Genomic DNA, 27,397 nt, shown 5'->3' with positions numbered 1-27,397 from the left:
ATCACTCTTTCCCCATTAATCYGAGTTGAAGAAGTCTGCTCAAAGGAGGATCATACTCAGTCATTATTCTCATGAATAATAAACTCAGTCACATCATCAATATGTGTGAAGAATTTCCCTGAAGGACAGGAAAATGAAAAGAAAAGCCAGGGAGGTGATTCTGCAGTAGAAAGAGAATATAATAATCTAGGCAAGCTACAGTGCCTCCAACTCCCTTGTGCCTTGAGAAAGGATCTGAAAACCCCCTCACCTTAGAGACACTAAATAAATTATTACATTGTAATAAAATGCAGGAGATTATAAACTTGGTCCAAGATTAAAACCACAAAGATTGAGACACTATGACCTATATGATCAAAAGCCTTCTTCTAATTAAGATAGATCAACATAACTTAAACATTAAGCATGCCACAAAAGAAAAGACTGACAACACAGAAATCTTAGACATAGATTTGAGGCTTACCCAAGAAACACTATTAAACTAACCACAATTAGGTTGCTGAATGCAGATCCAAGAAAAATAAAACCAACTTGATCTGTCCTTAGCCATTCCCCTGAAGTGAGCAAAGACCCTGAACCCCAAAGGATGCAAGTGCAGTTAACCGGACAGGTAGTATCTGAAGATGATAAACAATGTCCTGCTCTTTATATTTCTTTTCCAGTCCAAAATAGGCCTGTGTTAACACATCTGTACCAGAGATAACTTGCAGCTGCACTATTATCAAGTCCTATAAGGTTCATTTGGCATACTTTAAACTCCCATACATTTTATTATCATCACTTCAAGAGAAGCTTTTTTAGTTTCTACTATGACCAACAATAATTCTTCTGTGCTTTCATCAAGTTCTAAGACTGTCTTCTATAAAAATTGTTACCAAAAGACCCTATATTTTCTGCCAAGCAAGCATTATTTCCAACTGAAAAGAAAACCTGCTGAAGTAGTGCAAATTCTCTTCAAAACAATAAAACTGTCTTGAAACTGGACACCAATTGAATATAAATATTTACAAGTAGACAGGTGAAATGACAGACTCTCCTGTAGGGAGGAAGAACTCCATACTAAAATTCCAGAATTACAGCTGAAAAATAGCTTACATAAAGTTGAACTAGACAGGCTATACATAGTGCCAGCATGAGCATTACACTAAGTAAACAGACTTACTTACTTAGGGTTTCAAATCTGTAAGTACCGGTCAGGAGCAAAGCTCCTGACGAAAGTTAGAAGCACCTCCAGCTGTTGGACAGACAGCAGATGTGGTCAATCCAATGTCTAATCAAGAACATGATTAGAGAAATAATTTAAATATCTTTAATTTCAGTTTTGCCGGAATATACCACATTTAGAAAAAAAATTCTAAAAGCAAAAACACAAGCAAAATGCCAGCAAATCTTCCCTTTTTCTACAATTAAGCGTAACAATCAATGCAAACTAGATCAAACTGTCAATAAGTATGCGAAGTAATACTCTGATCAATTGAACCTACACCCGCTCTTGTCTGTAGACAGATTTGCTATATTTGTTTACAACTGAACCATGGCTCAGAGGAATTTCCTTTTCTCTCTTGATGAATAAACTAAAGAATTCAATCTGTCATCCTTGGGCATCTTTTGCTGAAAAATAATATATCCATCTTCTTACACAGCAAGTACTCACAAACAGCTATTCACCCGTCTCCTTGTGAGTGGACTCAGAGAGGAAGAGTGAAAAAGTAACAGATACTTGATAAAGCAAAAATTACAGCATATGCTAGAGATTTGGGAAACCAAAATTCAAACTTCTGATCTAATGAATAATTATTGGCTAAAATATGATTTTACTGTAGTATTTACATCCTTTCATAAGAAGCAAGTGTTGTATATTTAAGAGATGAAAAATGTATACAAATAATAAATAACTTTAAGTGTAGATCTAATTAGTCACATGAACGAACTACCAAGTGTGATGTGATGGATTCATCACATTATTTCTTAAAAATATGCTTTGGTTAAACACATATTAAAACKAATCTGAACATAGTGAAAATGAAAAAAAAAATGCAATGATGACCTTTCATACAAAAGAGGTTAGAGCAGATGACTGGATGGCACTTGCTATCTTTATATGCTCTGACTCCTAATTCTGTATGTTCTTACTCTACATCTAGAAACACTTTTCAAAGCTTCCTATGGTCTTCAGATAGATATCAGAGATATAATGCAGATATTCAGGGCTCAGGGCTAAATTCTCCACCATCACGACCTAGTGCACCATGCACTTCTGCATTACATCACACCAGGACTGCATTATTCTTTCTTTTTCATACTCAAAAGTGCTTTTGGAGATATTTTTCAAGCCACTCCACATGGGACTGTACACATTTTATCATTTAGTATAAGATCTGAAAAAAATTTTAAAAATCGAGATCCTATGAGTATCTGAGAGGTTAAGCTAATGAAATCAAACAAATATGAGTGTGATATTTGTATTACACAGTTTATCTTTGCAGCCAGTCAACCAACCAGATAGATCATCATTTCTAAAACCAACCATCCATGCACGTTCAACAGCTTATTAAATAAAAAAGCCACAGAGATACATCATCTCAGTTATTTAAATCAATGAAGATGATAGTGGCCCATTTGGAATATCAGTCTTAGAAGTTAGCATCAAGGGATATGAAAGGACATTAAGTCACCTTAGAGAACTATAACTATACATGATGTTATGAGCCACTGTAAATGTCACCTGCAAAGATATGGACTTCAATTTTTTTTGCACCATCTGGAATGTATTCCTGATTAAGTTGTTGATCAATGTGATTGTATCTCCCAAACAAATGAATTAACATCAGAATGACACATTTTGCAGTTTTGACAGCATTTATCTGTGTCCCATTTGTTCCACAAGATTTTTTTTTTTTCCCAAGAATGACCTTATGCTCAAGATGTACACCAAACTAGATGTAACTCTCCTTACAGCAACAAGCATATATTTCACTACATGTAACAACTTTGCACGGTAGGGTGACACAGTCTGAATAACAAATGTGTGGTGATGTGAAAACTGTGAAAACATTGAGAAGGCAAACAAATAAAAACTTCCCTAAAGCTACTTCAGCTAGAAATCTTTGGGGCCACTTCACAGTTCAAAATTTTGAACTGGAGGARTCTTGATTTCACTTCCAATACAAAAAACCGAAATGATTAATATTCTTCTGTTCTCTAGTTCCTCACTGTTTCCTTGCCCTTTATGTCAGGAAAAAAAAAAAGTTAAAAGTAAAAGCACTTTTCCATAGTTTCACAGCTATGAATTCACAATTCTTGGCTAATGATTTTCTAATTTTTAATGGAAACAATCATTGTATTCTAAACAGAAATTACTGCATGCAGCTTCTGTTGATACTTACAGTAATGATGGAAAATACTGCTGTAAATACAACTGAAAGGCACACCACCAACATATTGAATTTATGATTAACAGTACCTAATACCAGTCAAGGCCAGAGTTATTATTTTAGAGCTCTGAAATGTTGTTGCTGTTCAAGAATGCACCGCATAAATTAGCAGTAAATTGGATTCCAGGTTTATTGTCAATGTGGTTAAAAATTCAAACAGTAGTTGTTTGAACAGAACATTATGGAAAAATACTAAATGCAATTGAACCTGAATATTATTTCTCTTTATTGTGAGAAAGCAGCAGGATGGGAGGTGTAACTTGCAAAAGCAAAGTCCTTTTAGAGTTTCATATYTGAGGAAAAACATTCAGTGGATCATCTCCTGCAGGAAAAAGTTCAAGAATAAAGAAGATACAATGATTTCTAAACATTTATTTTTTAACTTTTCCTCATGAGAGCTGATTCAAAGAAAGAACAATAGGCAAGGATAAAAGGAATTGCACCATGAATGCATTAAAACCAGTTTCTCTTTATTTTTATACTATTTTAACTCTATTTAATTCAGCAGCTTTTAATTTAATACACCTCATTTCTCCCTGTCAAAGAGGATTCTAGAACATTACTAAAACAAACCCTTTTGGAATAATAAAGAATAATAAAGTCAAGGAGGGAAGAAAGCAGCAAGGTCCAAACTTCACAAAAATGGACACTATCCTCTCATCCATTTTATTTTCTGCAAATTGAGCTTCATTACAGCATGCTAGGAAGACAGTATATTTAACTACTGCTATAAAACTAGTCATTTGTAATTCCTAATAAACTGCTGACTGCCTAGAGCAACATCCACTGCTTTAGTGCGATCTGTTATTGTGCACATCACAGTAGCAGTTAACAGCATCTGCCAAACCAAATGGACATATAGAAGAGGTGTGGAGAATAAGAAAATAATGCTTATGGAGTCCCTCGAGGCTCAAGAGAGATGCTAACCAAAAGTAACTAATAAGATTCAGAGGTGTATGGGAAGAAATTCTCTGCTAGGCTGGACAGGAATATATGTACAGCATCTGATAGTGAAGAAAAACACTGTTAACCACTGCCACGTTCTCCTCTGTGATAGATGTGCTGCTGTCCATGGGAATGATCTGTATTCACTTAATAATCCACCAACAGAAAAGAAAAAAGATGAATTTTGTCTGTAAAACGATGTCTAATCTGTGCACAGAGTGAACAGAAATGTCCACATTGCCTCAACGTTGGTGTTCTGGCGTTGAGCACGAACCAACACTTGAGCAAACTCTACAGCAGCCATCAGCCACCTCAGAGCTTCCTGTTTACTGTGTCCCAGTTCTCAGTATGAATAGAAAAGTTAGCGTGATCCTAAGTTCCCAAGGCAGAAAGTCAGCCCGCTGGAGTTAATAATTCAAGCTACTGAGTTTTTTCATTTCACTTTTACTCTAACCTGTTCATGCGCAGTGACTTGACTGCAGCTTATTGGTAAAGAGCAAAAAAATAGATAATTCCATATAGATATTTATTTACTTTGTTCTTAAAAATATCCAATGGCAAGTTTTTGTAACTGCTACAGATCTCATACAGTACGTTTAGAAAGCTCCTAAAATCCAACCCAAACTTCTTTGCCATGTGGTCATCAAATTATTTCTCACCGTTTTCCCCAGCTGATATGAAAAAGCTGAGCTCTTTCATTCACATAAGGAAGGCTAACATATGGAGTAATGTATTACACCTCATCTCCATTTTTTTTTGGACTGTAAAATCCTTTTTCTCCTCCCGCTTTCCTTATAGGTTCTGTTTTGCTTATTACTTTTTGTGTCTCTCCTATGAATGCTGTCAAGTTTGTTTTCTTCAGTGAGTTGCTTCAGCAAGAACTCCAGTGCTAATTATGCCAAAATAATTGTCTCTATTTTCTCACTTATATCGACACCATTAAGAATAACAATCACTTCATACTTCAGTTATCCTAAATCCGAGCATCATTCATGTCTTCATTATATATTAAAAAAAGGACTTGAACCAAAGCATATCTTTTGTTTGTCTTTTAATTACAAAATACCATGTATTTTGACCTAAGCTTACWCCATCTGATATAATTAGATATAATTACACAATAATTAAGGACAGACTAGTATGTACCAGTTGGAAGGAACTGGATTCCAGCATATGAATGGATTCCATCACTCCCACTTTTAATATATAATATGTATTTCTCCATTCCCACAGCTTTTGCAGTAAGAAATTCATTAATCTGCTTTTGTCTTCTGATGGAATAAATTTGAATGGAATTAAAATACTACACACCAACTGCATTGCAATTTAGTCTATAGTTTGCTCTCCAGCTTATTAAAGCTGGCCAGGATTCTCAGAGACTTTGAACTTGTATTCCAAATTAAACCTTACAGGAAAAAAATAGTTAAAAAAAAAAAAATTTCTTTTTTTTACTAGTTAACATATACAAAATAAAAAAGTTCATACTCAAGCAACATGCCACAGAGAAAAATGGGCAAATAGAAATGTTACAGAATAGGAAACGAAGTCACCAATCTTGCACAGTTGCTTAAGTATGTTATAGGTTACAATAGAGTAGGTGTGCAGAGTACAGAACTACTCAAGGTGATGAGGTACTTTGAGAATATGATACTGAGAAGAGATATTTCCAGTTTAATAAGAGGAAGTGGAAAACTTCCCCAAATCTCTGTGTCTCAATAGCATTTGACATGTAACATTCTGCAGAAAAATATGCCAATATACCTCGCTCAGATAAAAGGCAATAAAACAAAAAAGCTGATGTGACAGTAACCCACCAACAAAACAATCAATAGAAAAGCAATCTACCAAAAAGTAGCAATGGGCAGAGAAAATGATAATACAAATCCATGCCACTATTTTYAACCTAGACCTACAGAAAGTGGTAAAAATATTAACCGCATACAACACATGAATGAAATCTCTTTTGTAATGTAGAATAGATTTAAAAGCAAATCTCTTTTATATTTGTACAGCACAGTAAACAATGTAGTGCTGGGGATGGAGGACTGGGTTAAAGAGTTAGAAATTCTGTGAGTGACATTTTAAAGAGGAATATTCAAACCTTAAAAATGAGAGCCTCTGGCATTGTTTCTAGTACAGTTTCAGATAGGGTGTCRGCAAACCATATTTTGAAACATGTTCCATAGAATTCTTAGTGTTTTCTCTCTTGGCTCTTAGTCTTTGAGATTTGTGCTCATGTTTATACATCTTAATTTTGTCTATACTCTTAGAAGTGTCCATTAGAACACACTTTCCTTTGGAGACATAGAATAAGATCCAAACAACACTAACGAACCMAACAGCTTGAAAGTATATGGATGTAGTGATCTGTCAATTTGTGGTGAAGGATTAAAACAATATGTAATTACAATTTCATATCTAGCCAACAGGCTAGTTAACACCTGAAATTACACTTTCCGTTTTTATGACAGTAGAAATGAAAAGTGTAGGTAAATTTSTTTCCTCATCAAGGCACTTTTTCTAGCACTACATGCTGGGGTTCATCTGCTGGGGTTGCACTGCTAAAAGAAAAGAAAAAAAGGGATTTGAAATAATAAGTTAAACAAAAACAAGAGGGCTTTCTTGTAAAATTTCTGATGAAATACAATTTCTTTGTTCCTAATAAAGGAATAAATTATATTTTTACATTTGTAACTGAAGTTAAAAAGCAGCTTGGTTTAGATAAAATATGGATACTTCCATAAAATAAAGAAGTATCTTTTTTTCTCARCCTTTTGCTTATAACATGTGTTGTGGACCAGGTTTATTTCCTTGCCCACATGAAAAGACTTGAATCTATATCACTCATTTCACAGGAGACTGCCCAGATTAATACAGTATAGTTATTCTGGGATGGGCAGTTTTCAATCTCTTCTGTGAGTCTTTTCCATATTATATAAAGTAATATGATCTTAATTGGAGTGGGAGCAGAAACCCATGAGAATTTCTGGGCCGGGTGCCTACAGCCATGTATATATATGTATTCTTTATATTCCTAACCACTTACTTCCCATTGACTTCCTCCCCGCAGATTTACCAGTTCATCCCTCTAGATTAGTACAAATGTGGTGGGAATTTGGGTCAGAATATTTGAGCATGTATGAAAATATTTTTGGCAAAGGATTTTCAAATACAAAATGTATTTTCAACTGACAATATGAAGTTTTTTTCATGTCACTCTTAGCAAAAAAAAGGTCATACTTTTCTGGAAGGATATAAAGGATTGTCACACATACTGTGATTGACCCTGTGGGGGTGGGTGACATCAGTTTCTTTTGCTCCTCTTTGTTCCTCATCAACAAAAGCTTGAAGGCCTTGCCTTACCTAGATGCATCAGCCTTAAGCTAAAAGTCGAGTGCCTTAAAACAATCAATTTACCAGGAAATAAAAACGACATTATGCATTATAGTTAAAGGAAAAATGTTTTAAAGATATAAATTATCCTTGTTCTTTCCCACCAGTCTTAATGAGACTTATTGGCAAAATTTGAATAGAGTACTAAAATAAAATCTTGCTTTCAGTTGTAATAAGATCTGAGCAAAACTTCAGCTGCAGGGGGAGTTTCTATTAGCACTACGGAAAGTGTAGTCTGTCTGTACTGTATGCCTATTCCACATAAAGACATTCTGTCATTTATTATTGTGACAAGTTATATTTTCTGATGGAAGAACTAATTAATTCACTGAACTCCAGGTAAAGCTAACTCTAATTCTATTCAGGGCAAATATACACAATCGTGCTCAAAAACAAAAAGTCCGTCTGCTGACACTTCTAAGTTTTTCCTGAAAGCATATCAACAAAAGTAAAAAAATGTAACCAATGTGTATTAATTGCAGGAAAAAAACCCAACAACTTGTTTTTAATGTGAAAATAGAATAATCACACAAGAAAAGGTGAATATTCCCTGATGAGATGTCAAAAGTGAGGTAAATAACCATCTCTGACAAGCTTTTGATAGTGTTTGCTTTATGAACTACATTAACATATTCTACTAATAGCAACTTACCTGAAACATAAGAACAAACTCATGGAAAGCAATGAAGAAAATTTAACCCTAACATGCTTGATAAAATGTGGGACCCAAGTAAGCCAGTGTTGAATATCCATAAGCTTGCAAATAGCCAGGTTTTTATGAATACAATGCAAAAAGACTGCTTTCTGTTGACAACCAAAGAATCTTTAACATAATTTTCACAAGTAACATTAAATGGATTCACTGTACCTCACTTAAAATTCTTGATTCTGTTATTGCTAACTTGGTCCTGATATAGACGACTTTGAAGTTCTGGATATTCTATAGAGCAGTTACATACATATTTGCTTATATACATATTACATATATACGTACATTGTAAATAGCGGTTAGCTCCCATTTAAATAATTTTGTGTACATCATCTGATAGAGAAACTGCTTTTGAAAATCTTAGAATTTCAGACCACAAAATGCAAGTTCCATCAAAATTCACTGGTAAATATAAATAAATAATAAATACTGTTTACTTATATCTATGATACCTATGTTTATTTATTTATTTATTTATTTAGCTTTATAACTTGTTGTACTTGATAAATCATAAAAAGACCTAAAAGTGAAACATAGTGGTGGAAGTGGAAGATAGAGAATTTCAAGTCATATATGTTGTTACATATGTTTTAACTGGCTTAAAAAACAAACTCAAGGTATAATGTAAAATGAAAAAAAGAACAGTTACTTTGGGCATCCGTCACTTTTTTGTGTATTGTCCTTCTGTTCATTTGATTTTCAGATGAGAACACAACAGCATTATCATTTACTCTGATCTGTGAACTGAACTAATTTATCCATGAAATCCATGACTTCTGGTAAGAAACATCATACTCAGAAAAAAAAAGTTGTAACTTTTCTTTGTGAAGTTTTATCATCAAAGGAAGCTACCACTAATTTTAATGGAATATTTACTTCTCTGAGGAAATTAAGTTGTATACTTGATTAAATGGATTTCACCGTTTTTTGTTGGTTGCTATCCAAACRTTAAGAGGTTTAATGGTGATCTGAATAAAGGATGTACATCACAAATTTTCCCATCTTAACTGAGTCATGCAAGCAACCTCTGTAAAAGTATTATATAAAGATTAATGTAATTAATATTGTTAAATTTATGGTTATTAATTCTATTAATCTACTACATTTATTCTAGTAATAATACTGCTTGTTCTACCAGCATAACAATATGATTACAGTAAGCAAAGATCAACATCCTTCATTTCTAATCAGAAGATATTGTATGGAATTTACAGTGCTAAACATAACCTATGCTAAATCTAAGTGCTGCCTTGTAACTTGATAGTTCCACCAMGCACTACTGCACTAATCAGGAGTTTGAATAAGGAATCAAGGACTTTTAAAACATCGAGTGCTAAGTAATGGAAAGTTGCATTCAGATGTGAATCATCTTTTGCCATTTTTTTTTAAATAAAGAATCAACATTTTCATTGAGATCAATTTGTTCAACAAGTTATTACATTAACCTTCATTTTTTCTTTCTTCTAAAGCAGTCTCAGAAATACAGATACATTTTTCGTACACACTTGAAACTTCACCCATAGTCTGTTTTTCAATAATCAAAAAGAACCTTAAATTTTCCACTATCTTTTTTTCTTTCAAATAGTACTTCAGAAAGCAACTGTTATTCAAACTCATTGTTTCTATGTACTTCAAAGAGAAGTTCAAATACGAGAATTCTCTTTGGACAGGATCTCTGAATTTTAGATTCTGTTTTCATAGCTGCATTTTTCCTCTATAGTTCCAAGCTTTTAAAATCTGAGAGCTATGATATTAAAAAACCCTCCCATAAATCTAAAGAATGGTAAGTGACCTACCTTAGAAAGTCCGCCTACTTCCAAATAGAAGCAGATAATGAAAACATTCCAGGTGACCCACAGGGCAGTCCACACCGTGTACTAAACAAAAAGTTGGATGGAAGCAAAAAAGACAGAAAAATAAAATGTGAAGATGAAAGAACTTTATACTGAGCAGATCAATAATAAAAAAAAATTGAAATCAGTAAATATTGTTCTTCTGGGAACAGTCAGGCAGAGAGAGTTCAGAAAAGGAATTCTCCCTGTAGAAGTCCCCTAAGAACGATAGGAAATTACAAATTCAATATGCTTTGCTGTTCTAAATACATACCAATAAAGCAGATTTACTCTTTACAGACTTATGCTATTCTGCCGATACTAATGAATTCCAGAATGCTGACCGAAACATAGTTTTTGGTACAATTGTAAGTCATTTGTAAACCACAGTTTAGCTCTGATTCATTCACTCCAATGAATCCAAATTCATTGGAATTTGAATATTCTAACTCAAATGCACTATATCTTACAAAATACTATGTAGAAAAACATATGAGAAAAATACTAAGTTAAACGGCAGCTCTCTTGACCTGATATTTGGAACTTGTCTGACAGTGAACGAGTAAAATTAAAGTCAAGTCTCATCTCTTAAGGGTTTTCCCATAGAAGGTATTTTAATTAGATTATTATCTCATCTGTGTCTGACTCATTAGTTCTCCAACCCTTGTGGTCATGAACATGATTCAAAAAAGCACCCTTATCAGACAAATGTCTYCAAATCTCTTCTGGGATCATCAGCATTTTACATGAGTGCAGAAATGAACTCATATTCTACCCGCTGCATGAATGGGAGATTAATTGGTCTCCTATAAATCATCATTCATATTTTAATCATCACCATAACTAATCGGTTATATTTCCTTATTGATGCCCTGTTTACCTTTATATGACTGCAAAACTGTGCACAATTAGCTGTTCAGATAATACAGATCAGAGTCATTTATATGGGATTTGCTAAACGCATGCTCAGCAGCACTGGTGTTATAGCCACCAAAAAATGTAATGAGAGGCAAGAATGGCAGTGCCGCTTTACATTTGTATGCTTGTGACCTTCACAACAGAGAACTGCTGCTAAGTGGTTTTGCAAGTTTAATTAGCTGTGACCAGGTCAGACTAATATGCCATTGTTTTGCTTCAATATGCCAAGCATAACTCAACACCCTAATCTAAAATATGCCAGATCCTATTTTCATTCCACGGGTGCTGTCAGCTTGACTTTGTGGTGCAGCTTTCAATTATGTTTCYCTCTCTCTTCCCCTCCCTGTAGTTCATTAGGAAAAGGTTCAGCTGAAGAGGGTTGATCTTTTCCACAATTTGATTACCCCTACATGCTATGCACCCTTGCACTTCAGCAGTTACTGCACGCAAAACATGTTATCTGGTTTAATCTAATTTCTTACGAGGTATTTAGGATGCTTGGAGATGTCCATTGCACAAGAAGTAGATAATTAATACACAAAATAAGAGTAATAGTCCTGGTCCCATTCTTCCGGTTTACAGAGAAAGGCTGTGTAGCAATTGAAGGCTAGGTTATTATAAGGCAGACAAAGCTGCTATGGTCTGAGAGCTGTATAAAGTCTCTACTATCAATATAATTACCATATAAGAGGATATCACATTTTTTTTTACATTTGCTGATTTTGTAGGGCTATTATAAGCCCTAGATTCTCTAATGTATGTTCAAAAAAATGAATGCGCAACACACACCCAACTGCTAGAATTTTAGTCATATTTAGGCATTGCTGTTCATAAAAATCAGATTTCAGAAATCTCATGAGGATTCCATATTTTAAAAAGAAAAATTTTACTCATCTGTCCACAAATTAATTTTGGCATCACAAAAAAGGCAAGAGAACTTCATCTGCCAGGCCAAGCCWGATCCTTATGGGCCTCATTCTGTTCCATGGGTAGCAAAGAAACTCCGACCCATGCAGGCAGACACCATTCCAGAGTGCTTTTCCAGGCCAGGCTATTACCTGGCCAGGTATATGTTTTACAATGTCCAGATCAGACAGTTCAGATACTTATCAGTTGTGACAGTAACTGAAGCATAAGTGCAGATGTGAAACAAAAACACATCTTGAACCTCACTGTACAAGGAATCTTGCAGAAGCAAATCTTCCTACGGTCTCACTGAACTGTAGGACTATAAACTTAGGTTCTATTTTCATTAAGAATATAATTATTACATATTTAGCAATTATCACTACCTAAATTTTAAAAGTGAGAGAGTTATTCTCCGCATTTGAGAACATGCCCTTTGGGTTACACAAGTAGCATCTTTTCCCCTTGTACAGCATCATAGGTATTCACAGACTTAAAAAAAAGATGAAAAAAAAAGATAACAAAACCAAGAAATCAAAATCAGGAAATATCAGAATTCTGTTATATATGTGATCTTCATTTCCCTCTTCGTAGATGTGCAATATAGTACAATCTCTAAATCTCATAGGTAAATTTTTGTTCTAAAGGGTCCTAGCTCACTCATTTTATTTTATGAGCAGCTACTTCAATCGTTCATTTCTTGTTGTCAATCAGATCCTGCTCTGAAGACAGAATATTAATTTCCTCATGAGATTTTCTAAGATGCTCATCTCTATAATATGTAAGACCACCACAGACAACTAATTTAGTTTAGGTTATAAGGGAATGATACAGTCCTCAGAATGCAAATGATGTCCTGATACTTGCAGASATTACATTCAGAAGTAGTCATACATTAAGGGCACCCAATCTGAGATGCTTAAGGCTACATTTTTCAGTACACTCAGGTTAATATAGCTCTCCATAAGCTCAGCGTTCAGTWCCCAGTGACTCAGCATTCAGTGCTTCTGCAAATCACATTACAAGCACTCAAGTCAAGAATCYAGAACACAAGGAAGAATCAGCTACTGAAAGCAGGTGAGAAGTTCATTTTAACTGACTTGTTTTATGTCCAAAAGGTTCCAGGGGCTGAGAGCATTGATAAAACTTAGCTACCTAGCACAGCCTTTGACTCTCTGCATAACAAAAATAAACCTTTTATTTCCCCTTATATTCTCCTATCCTGCAGTCCCATGCCTTATTCTTTTTTTTTTTTTTTCCAAATCAAATTCTAATTCTATAGCTATAGAAAACTATAAGTGTTCCCTATCAATTCTAAGGTGTCCTCCATAAAAAGTACTGGCATGTGTCTATGCATGTTCGTGGAAATTGATAATGCTTTCTGAACATCATGTGTAAATTTATGTGCATATAATTTCCTAGTTTAAAAAACAGATTGTAACAATATTTCAGTATGTGGCATCACACTAACATCTGCATGGATCACTAAGACAGCACAGATTTTATATCCATCACAAAGATTCTTGTTCRGGCCAGCAGAGTAATGGACTGCAGTACTGGTTTGTTGTCCTACATGTGAGGAGAAAAGAGGAATTACATGTTCTGCATGTTGTCAGATGTTTGCTGTCAGGAAGAGATAGTTATTGTCAGGAATATCAGGGCCACACTGCTCTGCAGTGCTCATTTTCCTCCCAAGGCTCTTCACCTAATCTGTTTCAGTGACTGCAACACCATTTCTTTGGCCAGCTATGTTCAGTCCTTCCCTGGCTCCCCTAGCGTCATGCTCAGCACGGAAACCCCAGACTTGCCATGAAGAAGGATTTTTGTTTTCACACAAGGGTTCAGAGACTTTTCTTTTTCTGTTTCTTTTCCTTAAGGACACATCATGCACCACTACTTAAAAAATCATCTGGATATTGTCGCTTAAGAAATTCCTTGTAGTGAARGAACCTATTGACACTGGTGATAACATTTGATGCTTTCTCCCTGTGATGTACTGCAGAATTCCAAGCTTTTGGTATTTTCACTAAGGATTTCATATGGAATGGGGTGAGGAAGCATTTGGTGCCTTGGTATATAAAGAGGATACTCCCTAGATATTCCAGGTAAAACGTCTATTAAATTACTGTGTAATTCAATAGACAATGTCACTTTCAGACCCCCTTTGTTAATGTCAGCCTTGATAAAAATGCTGTTTTTGTAATTCTTTTGCCTCTGCAGCTCATTTGCACACTGAAACTGTCAGAGAAATACTTTTTGTTTATGCAGGAAACACTTTTGGGAAATAATTATGCAGCCACTTGTAGAACAAAATGACTCCTATTGGATGGGCCCCAATGTAACAAGGTTATTCTGTTAAATTGAAAGGTAGGAGAAATGTTTGAGGAAAAAAATAAGGTTGACTATTACAAGGACTGCGGGATAAGTTTAGCTTTAATAACTAAACTATCTATTTGATGTGTCTATTTAATCTGAAATGCAGCACCCTCTCTTAAAGAATGCCTTGATATTAGCACAAATGTTGGTTTATTGATTCTTCAAGGGAAAACCAGCAATTAGGGAGTTATCACAGCTTCTTCCTGTAATATCTGAATATGCCTTAGAAGCACCAGTACTAACAAGAGCATCGTATTTGTGAAAGATGACAAGGAAAATAGCATAAATTAATGTGATGGAGCAGTAATACCCCAGGACTTACCAAGAAGGATATTCAAGGAAAAGCTCTGGATGCTTAAATATTTCACATGTGTTTTCAAATGGCAAAAATGCTTGCACAGCAGTTGCATGAATGCTGTATTAAGTAATCTCATTTTCTTTTCTCTTTTCTGTTTTTAAGAAATTGCCTTGTGGCATTTCAGGTGTACATACTACCACAGCAWGAAAACAGACTATATGTCACATTACTTAATAAAATACATTAAGCTAAGCAAAGCAGAAATTTCCGCTTTAGAACTTCCCTATTTAAGTATCTTATTTTCATCTCTCGTTGTTCATTAATACATTTATATTCAACCTTGGGCCGGATTTGTGTAATATTGGTTATGTGACTCATCATTCGGAAGGCTTTTGAAGTTCCATACTGGAAGTAGGAGGAAGGGTGGGGGGAATCTTTAACATGCATTCTGTSATCATCCTTAATCAATTTTAACAGCCTGAAAGTATTGCTAGTGATGCAAGTTCTGTCGAGAATGGAAAAGCAGGCATGGAGAAATGGATCATAGCATAGCTCAGGAGATGTGTGATTGCCATGTTGCGCTGTAATTAGAATTATTCAGATTGATCTCTCTTCTTTGCAAAAACTTGTGTAAGTTTCAAATGAGCTAATAATAGAAAATTACTACTCAGCTTTGCACTTCAATGGCCCCTGGGAACTCTGGACTGATTTAATTCAGCCACAAAATATTCAAGTACAGAAAACAACACATCTGCCTAGTGACAGGACCAATTGTTCAGGAAAAGAATACAAAAACTATTAAAATAATTATTAGATTTAGCTAATCAGGACATTTGCAGTTAAGACCCTTGCTCTCTCTCTCTCTCTCTCCCTTTCTCTTTCTCTCTCTCCCCCTTTCTCTTTCTCTTTTCTAAGCTTTTCTGAGGATTCAGAATTTTACAATGAGTAAGTACAATTCCAGCTCTGTTTMAGAATTGCTGTCCTTATACTCCTAGATCTGTAGACTGCAGAATGCAAACTTCATATACTACCTTTGAATGGCACTACCTGTAATGATAGTAGTAGCTGAAAAAGATGCTCCCTGAGTCAGCCATGGGCTTGCAGCTCTTGAACAGTGGGGCATTAATTTGCTAGAAATTTCTCAGCAATCTGAATTTTGTATCACTAGTGGCAAAACACAAAATTCATTTCTTTACCCAGACTTTTATTTCACAATGGTTACGCTTGTTCTGCACCAAATAGATGACTGCATCTCGTGCAGGAATTAAGTGATAGTATAAACTAGCTAGCTTGGGTTTATTAATGAAAAGAGTTCAGAACCATCTGTCTGCTTTTGTGTGTATCCACCTTCTATCACACGGACTACCCTGAGCTCTGTGGCCCAAAGAGTCCTGAGCTCCAAACGGTCCAGGGTCAGCCTCCTGTTGCAGTCTACATAGGCTTCAGGTTATGGCACTACTTGAAGCCAACCTTGAACTGGCATCAGTTCTGACACAGGAAAGGAGAGAGGATAGCTATGCACCTAGTGGCAGTAACATTGGTACATGAAGAAAAAACCTGAGCAACATGCAATCACAATTGAAGATTTTGAAAGATTCACTCTCAACTCTAAACTATCTTAAGCTGAGGCCACACATAAAACATCTATTCATTTTCTTCCTAACCCTGCTGCATGTTAAAGGGACAGGGCAGCAACAGGGTGAAAGCTTCTGTTTCTAGTTAGGGAAACCTTCAGTCACCGATTTCCTTACCATACTCCCTCACTCATTAGCAAAGAAAATTTCAGGAGAAGTCTTAAGAAAAAAAAAAATATATATACATAATATATATATATATATATATATACACACACTTAGAGTGCTTTCCCTGAGGTATTTTGTTACTCTTCCAAGTAACTGGATTTAAGTAAATCTAAGCTAGAAGCTGGATCATGTAATTGGACTATATAAAAGCATGATTCAGCACAGTTCTTTTCCAAAGCAAACTGAATTCACACTCAGATATGGAACAGGAACCATTATTAGATGTGTCTGAAGATAGAGATATAGACTTAAAAGCCCACTAAGCTTCTCAGTGAATTTGGAGTCTAATTCATTCTTGAGATCCAAGGCAGAAAACCTCTCCACCTATTGTCCCCAATATTGAAATTTGCATTAAACAAATTTTATATTTGAAATTATTGGTAAAATTATACCTCTATAACAACCAGAATATAATTTGGCAATCAGAGAGGCAGTCTGTGTCCTTCCTTGGGAGGAACACCTTCACATTCTCTTTTCCCTTGGGGAAGACTGTTTGGATTTGGCACTAGAAAGAGTAAAGAGGTTTTACTCCCTGTGCCAGAGATGTCTTTGGGTCTGTGGAGGGCATCTGCAGCTGGCACAGCCCTTGGAAGCACAGCTGGATTGTTTCTGGAGGATATTCAGGCTACAGCTCAATGAGCACTTCCAGCTGGCATCAGCCTGCTCTGCTGCAGAAAGAATTGGTGCCCTTGTCCCCTTCCTCTATCTGCCTGTTCCCATTTTCCCTCCCTCCCTTTCAAGTCCCTTTATTTTGGAAAAAAATATGTAGTAAAATAAGCCAAGGAGCTTACTTGCWCTTAATGCAGCAACAGAAACCAGCTGCTTTCCAGTTGGATCTGTTCCTGGTTAGTCAGTTTATCAAGTGGCTGCACAAACCCTTCTGCTTGTGCAGAAGAAAGAACAGTACAGGGACTAACTGAAAGTAGCAGCCGAGTAAAATTGTTACTTATGCTGCCTCAAGGTATTTATTGAATCCAGCCCAAGGGCAAAAGTAAATGTAAGGCTGAGCCACCAGGTTGTAGTTGCTGACCTAGGCTGTCTAAATATTCTAAAATGATCATTTACACTGGMAAAGACAGAGAAATAGTCAATATGTGTTGCATTTCATTTGAAAAAAATAGTTTTGGGGCAATACAAGTAATTTGGGGCATTAAAGACACCAATTTCTCATGGAAATTTACAGGTATTTACTCTCACTAGCATCAACTGACTTTTATACAAAATGGAAAACATGAAGCAGAAGAGTGAATCATCAGTCTATGGAGGTAGGTAACCTCCTGCCTAGTTCTCCAATGACCAGTATTAGATGAAAATGCTATTATTTACATCAGTCCAGTTTTAATTATTCATAGTCTGCTTATGAAGCTTAGATAATATGAGTATTGAGAACCTCTGCATTACCTTGGATGCACTTTGTGTTCACTTTTTCTTTTAAGACATGACAAAGAATTAAAGGACTCCAGGCTTSACTATAAAAAATGAAGATTTTTCAAGTATTTGTTTAATGAGCTTTCCCCAGGAGACATTTATTTCACTCTTCTCTGAGAAAAAAAAAATATTTTTGCTGTTTAAAATCCAATACTAACAACGTAATTAAAATGTCCAAGTAAAGATGTCACAATCATCCATTAAAGAAAGACTGTGGGGACGGAACATGGATGTTTCTGTTGGCAGCTCTCCAACAGCTCTGAAATATTTTTATTCCTGGATATTTTGAAAATACTGGAAGAAATCTGCAGAGCTTCAAGTTACAAACATCAGAATAATTTACAATAGTTCAGGGTCAGGCCTATAAATACTGCTTTTGGTGAGGTAAGACATAAGTAAGAGGGAGATTTTTCTGGAGCCTATGGGTTCCCGGATCAGAGGTATTTCTAGAGTTAAGGCTCTATCAATTTAATGATGATATGGCTAAATTTAACATAATAAAATATTGACAAAATTGACATAATAAAAGATTTTTTTCATATGGCCCTGGACTGACAATGTCTGTAGAAAAAAAAAAAAGAACAATCTGTATCTCTTTTCTTCATTTAATTTATGTTTAGTCTAACTGTAGATGTTCTCATGACTCAACCAAAGTTCTTTTAGTAATCTTAATGGTATCATATATTAGAACACAGGAACTTCTATCACAGTCAAACATTTGGCAGAACTTTCTYTAGTTCTAGACACCAGAAATGTCACTCAGCATTCCTAAATTATCAAAAAGATACAGAGACCTGAAAAGTTTTTACAGAAAGGATGAACAGGTGTCCTCAAACCTAAGACAATTCTGCTTTGTAATGTGACAGGCTTTAAAACCAACTCTAAATATAATAGATAATAAAGGAGACTTACCACAACTATATACCGAGGCCTAAACTGGATGGTTCCAAACAAACCCAAAATGACAACTATTATTTGTAGGAAATTGCCAAGGATAGGAGCCCATTGGAAACCAAGGAAGTCAAAGATCTGTCTCTCTAGTGCTGCCAGCTGCAAGAAAACATAAAGAGAACATCCATTTTTTAATGATTCAGAATGCTATTTTTTAAAATTTTATTATTATTTCTTCTAGGAGTCACCAGACTAGAGCATGGCAAAATTCTGAAAACTATGGATGTTGGGTGGATTCTTTATCAATGTTTCCATTACAYTGGTTTCTGAACATAGCTGCTAGTCAGCATACTGATTTCCTAGTGATAAAGTACCAAGAAAAGCTTTAATTAAAGACAACATCTGTAAAACCATCAAGCAATATAAGATTACCTCACAACCCAAATATTGTAAAGTTTTCTTTTATCTTGATATATTGAGAACTCCATGGCTTAAAAGTATTTCTATAAATAAAAAATTTTTCTAAAAGAAAGGCTCACTTTGTTAAGAGTCAATTCACCTGAACCTTGTTATAAGTATTGGTGTATCATCCTGCTCCTTCCTTTTCCATGCCTGCATCTTCTTATATTTTAGTCTTTCAAACTGTGACTTTTCCTTGAAAGCAGATATTTGGACCAAAAAGGGCAGAGAAAGCTCTGCAGAACCCCAGATCTAGCCATGTGGGTATGTTTGCGGGAATTCCCTAATACAGGAACTGCTGTGAAGTCCTCAGTAACTGAGGCATGGAAGCAAGACAAGGGAAGGAAAGGCTGCACAGCGCTGCAGAAAGCTGGAAGACCTTGGATTAAAGTGCTCAAAAATTGCCAGCCTGAGAACTATCTGCAGGCTGCAAAGGGTYTTAGGCATGTGTGAAAGACACAGAAGTGGTTTAATGGCCCTCTCGCTCCTGCTCCTTACCCCCTGTACTTTAGGAGCAGATTTACTTGGGRGTCAAAGGAGAGGGAGCCAAGAGGCAGCAGCCTTCTCCGCTGCATCAKCAAGTAGTTTAGCAATTAAAACTTTCCCCTTGCTCATCCCTTCTGAAAGTTTCTAAGCACCTTTGCATCAATGGCAGCATTATGATTTTTCTGCACACTCATTTTCTGCTCATTTTTGACCCTCCGGCCTATTGCTCTACAGATACTGAGATCAAATTTCCTTGTGGCACACTTTTGAAATTTAAATTTAGGTCAATATTTTTCTTTCTTTGGCAAGATTTTTGAGCAGCTAAACAGAATCCTACYGAGCAGGATTCATTCTTGCCAGAATTTATTACACTTCTATTGATTTTACTACATTGTTGCAGACTTTAGAATTTACTAAAATATGTACTTAAAATATTTATAACCAAGACAGATGGAGTATGCACAGCTCTATGAATACAAACTATTATCATATGTGGGCATTTCACAAACATTTCATTTTACACATAACGGCCAGATTCAGTTCTCGTTTACAAGATGTGAATTACACTTCACTTACACGAGGTGTAGCTGACAGCAGAATCCATCCTTCCTGTACAAAGATCATTCTATACATCTGTAATGAAAATCTTATTCTCTAAGCTGAGGCTAATAAATATGATAAATGTAAACAACTAAATGAATGACCACACTGTTATTATTAAAAGGATGTTAGCCTGTTGGCCATAAAAGATGCTACTTTCTTAAGAGAAGCAGTCTCATTCTTTTTGATGCAGTAGGGAGAATCTCAAAGAGAACTGGATTCCAGGTGAGTGAAGCTGTTGGCTCATATATCATTAGCTTCTGTTCTTCATTTTTTCATTTGTCGTCTTCTCCTTTACTCATGCCCCTGTATCATTTCTGTCAACAATTAATTGTCCTTCTTAAGCAGACAGAAAATAAACACAGAAGCTAGCAGCCAAAACCAGAAAATGACATATTTAAATGGGTCTGGCTGGAATTTCAGTGTCTAATAGTGTGATCTTGGGGACCACGCTCAGCCACTACGTTGTCTGAAAGTGCACTGGGCTTCTTAGCACAAAAGTAAGCACCTTACTCTCGTTTTCATAATGTCTCCACCTTATAGCCAGTTCAGGAGCACTATAGTAATGGCCTACTTGAGATTTCACCAGGAAATCTTCAGAATCACTCAGTCTTTCAACCATCCTCCAAACGGGTTCTTTCAGAAAATTTTCATGACAACCTTTGTGAAAATCCACATAGTTTCCGTAAACCAGAGGATACATCACACAGTGCAGTACAACATAGCCCCAAGTCCCATGCATGATATGGCAAAGAGTTTCAAATACTCAGTTTACCAAATCTCCTATGTCCTGTATCACCTGGGAATCTCATTTATCACATCCATGGCCAGAGCTAAAACATGTTTTGTTTCTACCCCTGCAAATGGAGATTTTCTGGGGTCAACATAGCACCACATCATTCATTGGTCAGTATTTTTAGAGACAAGACGCCTTCCTTCCTGCAGCCCTGACATTGTCAAAAAACTCAGGAACAGAGTTGCCAGATTGGTCTAGGACCTGCTTATTGGCCACCTCTGTCCCACTGAAACTCCCATATAGCCAACACTGTTGGCCAGTCTTCTCCACACTGAAAAATTGAGTGTGCCCTGGCATACTCCAGACATCTGAGCCAACTGGTTTTTAATATCCCTGCCCTCTAGTGAAGTGCCTTGCCTCTGAAACAAGGTGGCTGTGTGCAAACAACCTGTTCCAAATTGTCCTTGGATCTTGAGGGTCCATTTCAGGAGTCTGCCGTTTAGAACAAGCCTRGTTAACACGAGGGAGCATCCTCAGCACACACAGTGGCCAGCCACTGCTTGGCTGCCTCCCCAGGCACATTTGAATTCGCTTGTGTAGAGAGCATATGGCTCTGCCAGAGCAGGAGTGAAGGAGAGTCATTTCACAGAGATGGTTTGCTGCAAGAAATGGCTTCTCTAAAAGATATTTTGCCATACTGAAACACCAGAGCAGTCTGAAAGACAAAAGTCTGCAGCACAGACATGACTGAAGCTATATAGTGTGCATCCCTCCTTAATCTGGTCCTTAAGAACAGTCTTTCACAGCTATGTAGATCTGGCTTGCCCTRTACAACTTTGAAGTGTTTTAATGCCTTGAAATACATATTACTTCAATGTCAGCCACTTTCCAACAGACCAATGCTAATGGGCCTAGCAGTCAGCTCCTCAGTCACTTGGACCAGAAGCAAGGGTTGCCTTCATGTGTATCTWTCTCCTCGATTTCTGACAAGCAAGCTCAGAGAACAACAACCAGGACTGGACTCCCACAAAATACAACAGTGGCTGCAAGTGTCTTCCCAAAAATACAAACGCATATATACTCCATATGCACACATACACATAAAAAACAAAAATTAGCCTTTTATGGGTAACGGTGGCAAAGGCACCCATTTCAGCTACAGAGCAGCGAGGCTTAGTTTCCTCTACTGCTGCCTACTAAGGAAGTACCCTAGGGTACCAAGGGGGACAGCTTCTTCTTGAAGCTGTGTCGCTGGGGAAAAAAGACTTAAAACAGAGAGTACAGGCAAAAAAAAGTGAAACTACAGTCTACTGCTAGGGGACTTGTCTGGGCTTCAGAGACCTGCTACTATTTCTTGCCTTCAGGGCTCTTTTTTATTTTTATATACAGTGACAGCATGTAAAATACAGAAGGAATCCTGGGAGCAGGAATCCAAACATATAGCACCATTCCTTTCCCACTGTCAGGTGCTTTCACTATTGGGGCTATGCAGTAAGACTGTCTTGTGCAGCTAAGTCTCATTTATTTTGTTCTTGTCGCCAAGACACAGCAATTTGTCTCATCCCTGAAGCCCACAAAATACATTACTGGAGAGGAAAAAAAAAAAAAAAGAGAAGAGAGAAGACAGAGGTAGGAGGTAGGTCAAATTCCTATTTTATTCTAAATTATACAACCTTCTTATAGCYGCTGCAAATAGAAGTTTAGAAAAACAAAACAAAATAAACCCTAGTAATTCATGATAATGACAAAGGAAACATATTTACTTCTGGTTCTTTATAACATGAGGACTACGCAATGAACAGAGATAATACAAGTGCTTCCATTTTTATTTCTGTCATTTTGCCTAAAGGAATCCCCAAACAGAGTTTAAAGCCACAGACCTTTTAGCTTTGTGCAAATGAATACAAGTAATGTCCAACCCAGTCTATGACTTAGTTAATTGCATAGMAATAAAAAGAATGGGATGGACATAGCACTGTGCACAGTAGCAGACTGTCTTTACACAGACATGAAGACTTAGTAACCTGGCTATTATGAGGCTATAATTGTCCATTATATGACTATAATCAAAACATTTTGACAATAGACTGTTTTTTTTTCCAAATGCAATTTTCCCCCAATGAATTTCCGTTTTCATGACCATCACCAAGGCAGAACTTTCCAAAATCAGCTGGCTCAAGTTTCATGGACAGAATTTAGCTGTAAGTTAGTAGGGTAGAAGTTGTTGCTGAAGATGACATATATTTTGATATGACTGTGGTGAGTTTGCTGTTTGGTAGAAGGCAGCAAAGACGGCATCAGGGGCTAGTGGTTGCGAAGCCAACAAATGCTATGAGTTCCTCTCAAAAACTGTTGTTTGATGTTGTTATTTAATGATTAACATAAAAGGCATAAAAGTACACACAGCTTTCTTGCAAAAAAAAAAAAAAAAAAGGTCTTATGTTTGAAAACTAAGTACTGGGGGTTGTTTTTAGTGAAAATACTACAGTATTCAATTGTTTACCAAAAAATCTTGAATACTTATAAACATTTCAAAGTTGATTGGAAAGAATATTTTTGCATCATAACAATGCTTGGGAAAGGAAAAATAATATTTCTTATTAGCGCTCTCAAGGAAGATATACAGTGCGTTGTTATTCATCATCAGCCTCAGCAATGCTACAACTCAACATTCTCCTCTGGCCATGGGCAAACCTTTTTATGTTAAAAGCAAGAGGTTCAGGTCAGYCAACTTGTCTCAATTTTGGGGCTTTTCACTTTAGCTAGATAAACAGATCCTCTTTACAGTAAACATATCGAGAAATCTTAAACTGAAATATGTCTGCCATAACCATGGTGTCCCATATGCTCCTTATGGTGCACTAGGAACAAAGTAAKGGGTGTGGCAGCAGCCAGCAATGCTGTACAGAAAGAAATTTTCAGGATACTCCCAGTGAACAGTAAGATCAGATAGAACAGTGAACAGTAGGATCAGAGAAATTAGTAAGAGCAAGTTCTACCCAATTGCCCTAACAAAATCCTGCCAGAAATGCTCAAGTCCTATTATACTTTCAAAAATTCACATTAGAAGCCGTCTGAGTGATGTGTCACCACAGCAGAGTTAGGAAGTCAGCCTTTCAAAATGAATGTAAAAACTTAATTCCCTCTTCTGTCAGAAACCTCATGGAAAGTGCTCGGTTTTATGTTTTAATAGAAAAGCTTTTTGTGTAAAGGAAACATTAGTTTAACAGGAATAAACAGATCTACACCCTCCATAGTAGAAATTTACTGCATCACAAAAAAACAGTTTTCATATGTAATAGATTATTTTATACAAGGAAAAAATTTTAAAGGCTTAAAATAAAGCATTTCATTATCTTTATTAAAATAAAAAGATTTGCTTTTTCTTGAGTCATGTTTCATTGAGAAAATATTTTTGTAAGGTTGGGGCAAATCAACAGTGTTCACATCCTTTTGAATTATATCAGAGAATGAGCACTTCCTAATTTAAGGGAAACAAAACCATCAGAAAGATTTTTAACTAGTCTGGCTAAAACCCACTATTGTAAAATAAAATATTGATTTATCAAAAACTAAAATCTAGAAGTCCTAACCAAGGACTAACATCTGAACCAAGAAGTAGGGGGAAATTATGTTAGGCCAAAGATTGACCAATAAAGCATGAAATGCTTTTATATGGCATTTTATATGGCACTATATGGCATAAAAAATACTTTTGTTATAGCTTCACAATTTTAGTGACATGCTCAATTTCAGTAAGAAGGAACCTAAGATTTAACATGAAAGAAATGCCAGGCTTATAGTAAAGGAGTGGGAGGGAGTCCTCAGATGATCACTCTTGACTGAATTACACTATTATAGGAAATTACTGTCCCTCTGCTAAAGGTTAGAGCTTCCTTACCTGTGAATTACTCACTTCCAACAGAGGCTTCATAGCTGAACATGAGTGAAGTCTATGTTCCAATGCAAYGTTAAAATTTTACTTAGAGCACTTCTTTATACCTTAAGGGACAGTTAAAGCAATCATCTTACCACAGAGGAGATTTGTGTTAGATTTTTAATCATCTGAATTCACCTATCTAGGTGAAATTGGGGTGATTTTAAGATGGCAATCCCTAAATCACTAAATACATTTGTAAGATTATGTGGCATGAAGGTTATTGAAGGAAGTTTTTGAGTAAACCGCTAATGTTTATAATAAGTTAATTTTCACAAGACAAAAGAGAAACTGCCAGCTTTCTGACAAGTAATTGTCAAAGAAAAAAAAAAAAAAAGATGGTCTCATATCAAAAGTGCCTTTGCAATACTGGTCAGATGGGTAATTGGCTGTCAGTTGGGTAGCTGTGAGACTTGATGAAATACAATGCAAAAGAAATATATGGCATCATTGCTGAAAGAGCTCAGGATGAAGAGCTGTAACAAAGGTAAGTGAAGGCCACAGAACAGAAACAAAGAAAAGAAGGGCAGATGTGAAATGAAAAAATTGCTTCTGTTTAAGAATTGCCTTTCATCAATGAGCAATATTCTTATTTATCTTTTCACTATTCTTCTGAGTGCTTTAGTGAATAAGTTCATTTAAGGAGAATGGCAGTGATATCACAATATTACTAAAGACAGCACTTGGACAAAGAGTTACAAATACTTTTCTGAATGAAAAAAACTGTCACTCATATCTACTCTATTAGCAGTTCTTTGAAAAAAGGATATCTTAAGAAAAAAAATGTGCAAGCAGCAAGCAGTATCCATTCAATTATTCTTGAAAGTCAACACACTATACTAGTGTCTCAGAACCAGCCACTGCTAAATGTTTTGCAAACTGTTCATCTTCTCTGAGAAATGGATCCAGAATATGGTAAGGGGAGCTAGTAAATACCAAATCTTAGAAATGAAAGTAATTATAATRGATTTCGGACTGAATGGATTCTCTTCTTTAGCACATATTTTTTCTCCACATCTTAACAAGTATTAATTTATTTTTGGCACTATTTAACATTATCAGACAGGCACAAAGCAGTTAATTCTTAAAGGCAAAATGTTTTCCAAGTTATGGGTGCTACAAAAGCCTTGTTGCTATATCAGTGATGTGCAGGTGGCTTTGGAGCAGTGGGTCTGACATGAGGGTGTTATGTGCAGTCACCACATTGGGCCTGAGACGCCTGTCTTGGCTCAGGCAGAAGTCCCATGGAAATCAACAACAGCTGTGACTGAGAAAAGACTGCACGTCCTGGCTCAGAAATGAAGGCAGTGAATTATTTAAAACTCTCATCAGTGTGGAAGGGAGAATCTGTTAATATTTTTTTCTGCAGCTCCCCCTGACTTCAGTGATACAAAAGGCCGCATCAAATATTCCTGTTTCCCAGGGCACTACAGGTGCCAGTACAATCTACTCCAGGCTAACCGCTACATCTGTACCAAACAGAAGCTATAAAAATGCAGTTACAGTCCAGGGGTTCCCTTGGGAACAGTCTTCCCAAGATAGGGAAGAAGCCAACTATTGTAATAAAACCCTGTAGCACCAATTCGTTACAGCACAATGATTTAAGATGGAATTTCAATCCTCCARTGAAGCTGTAACCAATCTCAAAACACTGAAGTCAAGCTCCTTAACTGGTTGACCTGTATGATACTACAAAGAGCTGGAATGAAAGTGCTTATAATGGAATTTAAGATTCCTTGGTTGTTTTATTTAAATGCCAACACATGCATAGCAAAAGACAGCATAAGAGATGGTTATAGGTTGAARATCTTCGAAGATTTCTATCTTGTTATGAATTATAAAGTTCATGTGAAAAGATACTAGAAAAAGAAGTAAATCAAATTAAGATAGGTCTTCTTTGTTGTTATAGCAACTTATACCTGCCATGGCTTTACCTACCTTTTATCCGTAGTRCCATACCTTTCACATCCTTAAATCATAGTTTCTTTTAACCATTAATCATTTRTTTGCACGTGTGCACATTCTAACACATTCAGTAAAACTTCTAAGCTCTACAAACTTCCTCAATCACTTTCTAAGGAATGAAGAGGCAAAGCAGGAAACTAACATTGGTGAGATACTGAAATGTTTACTTTTACTTCGAAGTAGTAAGGCATAGAAGAGGTAACTGGTGATGATGGTAGTGATTAGTGATGCTGCCAGGCCTAGATCTGTCTTAGATTCTTGGTGGTGGTACCCAGGCAAACA

General features: G+C 36.1%; 1 protein-coding gene across 1 annotated transcript in view; it reads right to left on the bottom strand.

The window, feature by feature from the left end:
* NKAIN3 (sodium/potassium transporting ATPase interacting 3) overlaps positions 1-27,397 on the bottom strand; it is a 328,125-nt gene that overhangs the window by 148,944 nt on the left and 151,784 nt on the right. The window contains exons 2-4 of the mRNA XM_026036279.1: positions 21,052-21,137; positions 18,954-19,091; positions 10,278-10,358 (exon numbers count right to left, since the gene is read on the bottom strand). Coding sequence (XP_025892064.1) covers positions 10,278-10,358; positions 18,954-19,091; positions 21,052-21,137 — 305 coding nt within the window. The remainder of the gene's footprint in view (positions 1-10,277; positions 10,359-18,953; positions 19,092-21,051; positions 21,138-27,397) is intronic.

The sequence above is a fragment of the Nothoprocta perdicaria genome, unplaced genomic scaffold (assembly GCF_003342845.1).
Source record: "Nothoprocta perdicaria isolate Ctin4 unplaced genomic scaffold, notPer1 scaffold_175, whole genome shotgun sequence".
Classification (NCBI taxonomy): domain Eukaryota; kingdom Metazoa; phylum Chordata; class Aves; order Tinamiformes; family Tinamidae; genus Nothoprocta; species Nothoprocta perdicaria.
The sequence above is the reverse complement of the archived record's forward strand: the minus strand, read 5'-3'. Positions and strand labels throughout refer to the sequence as shown.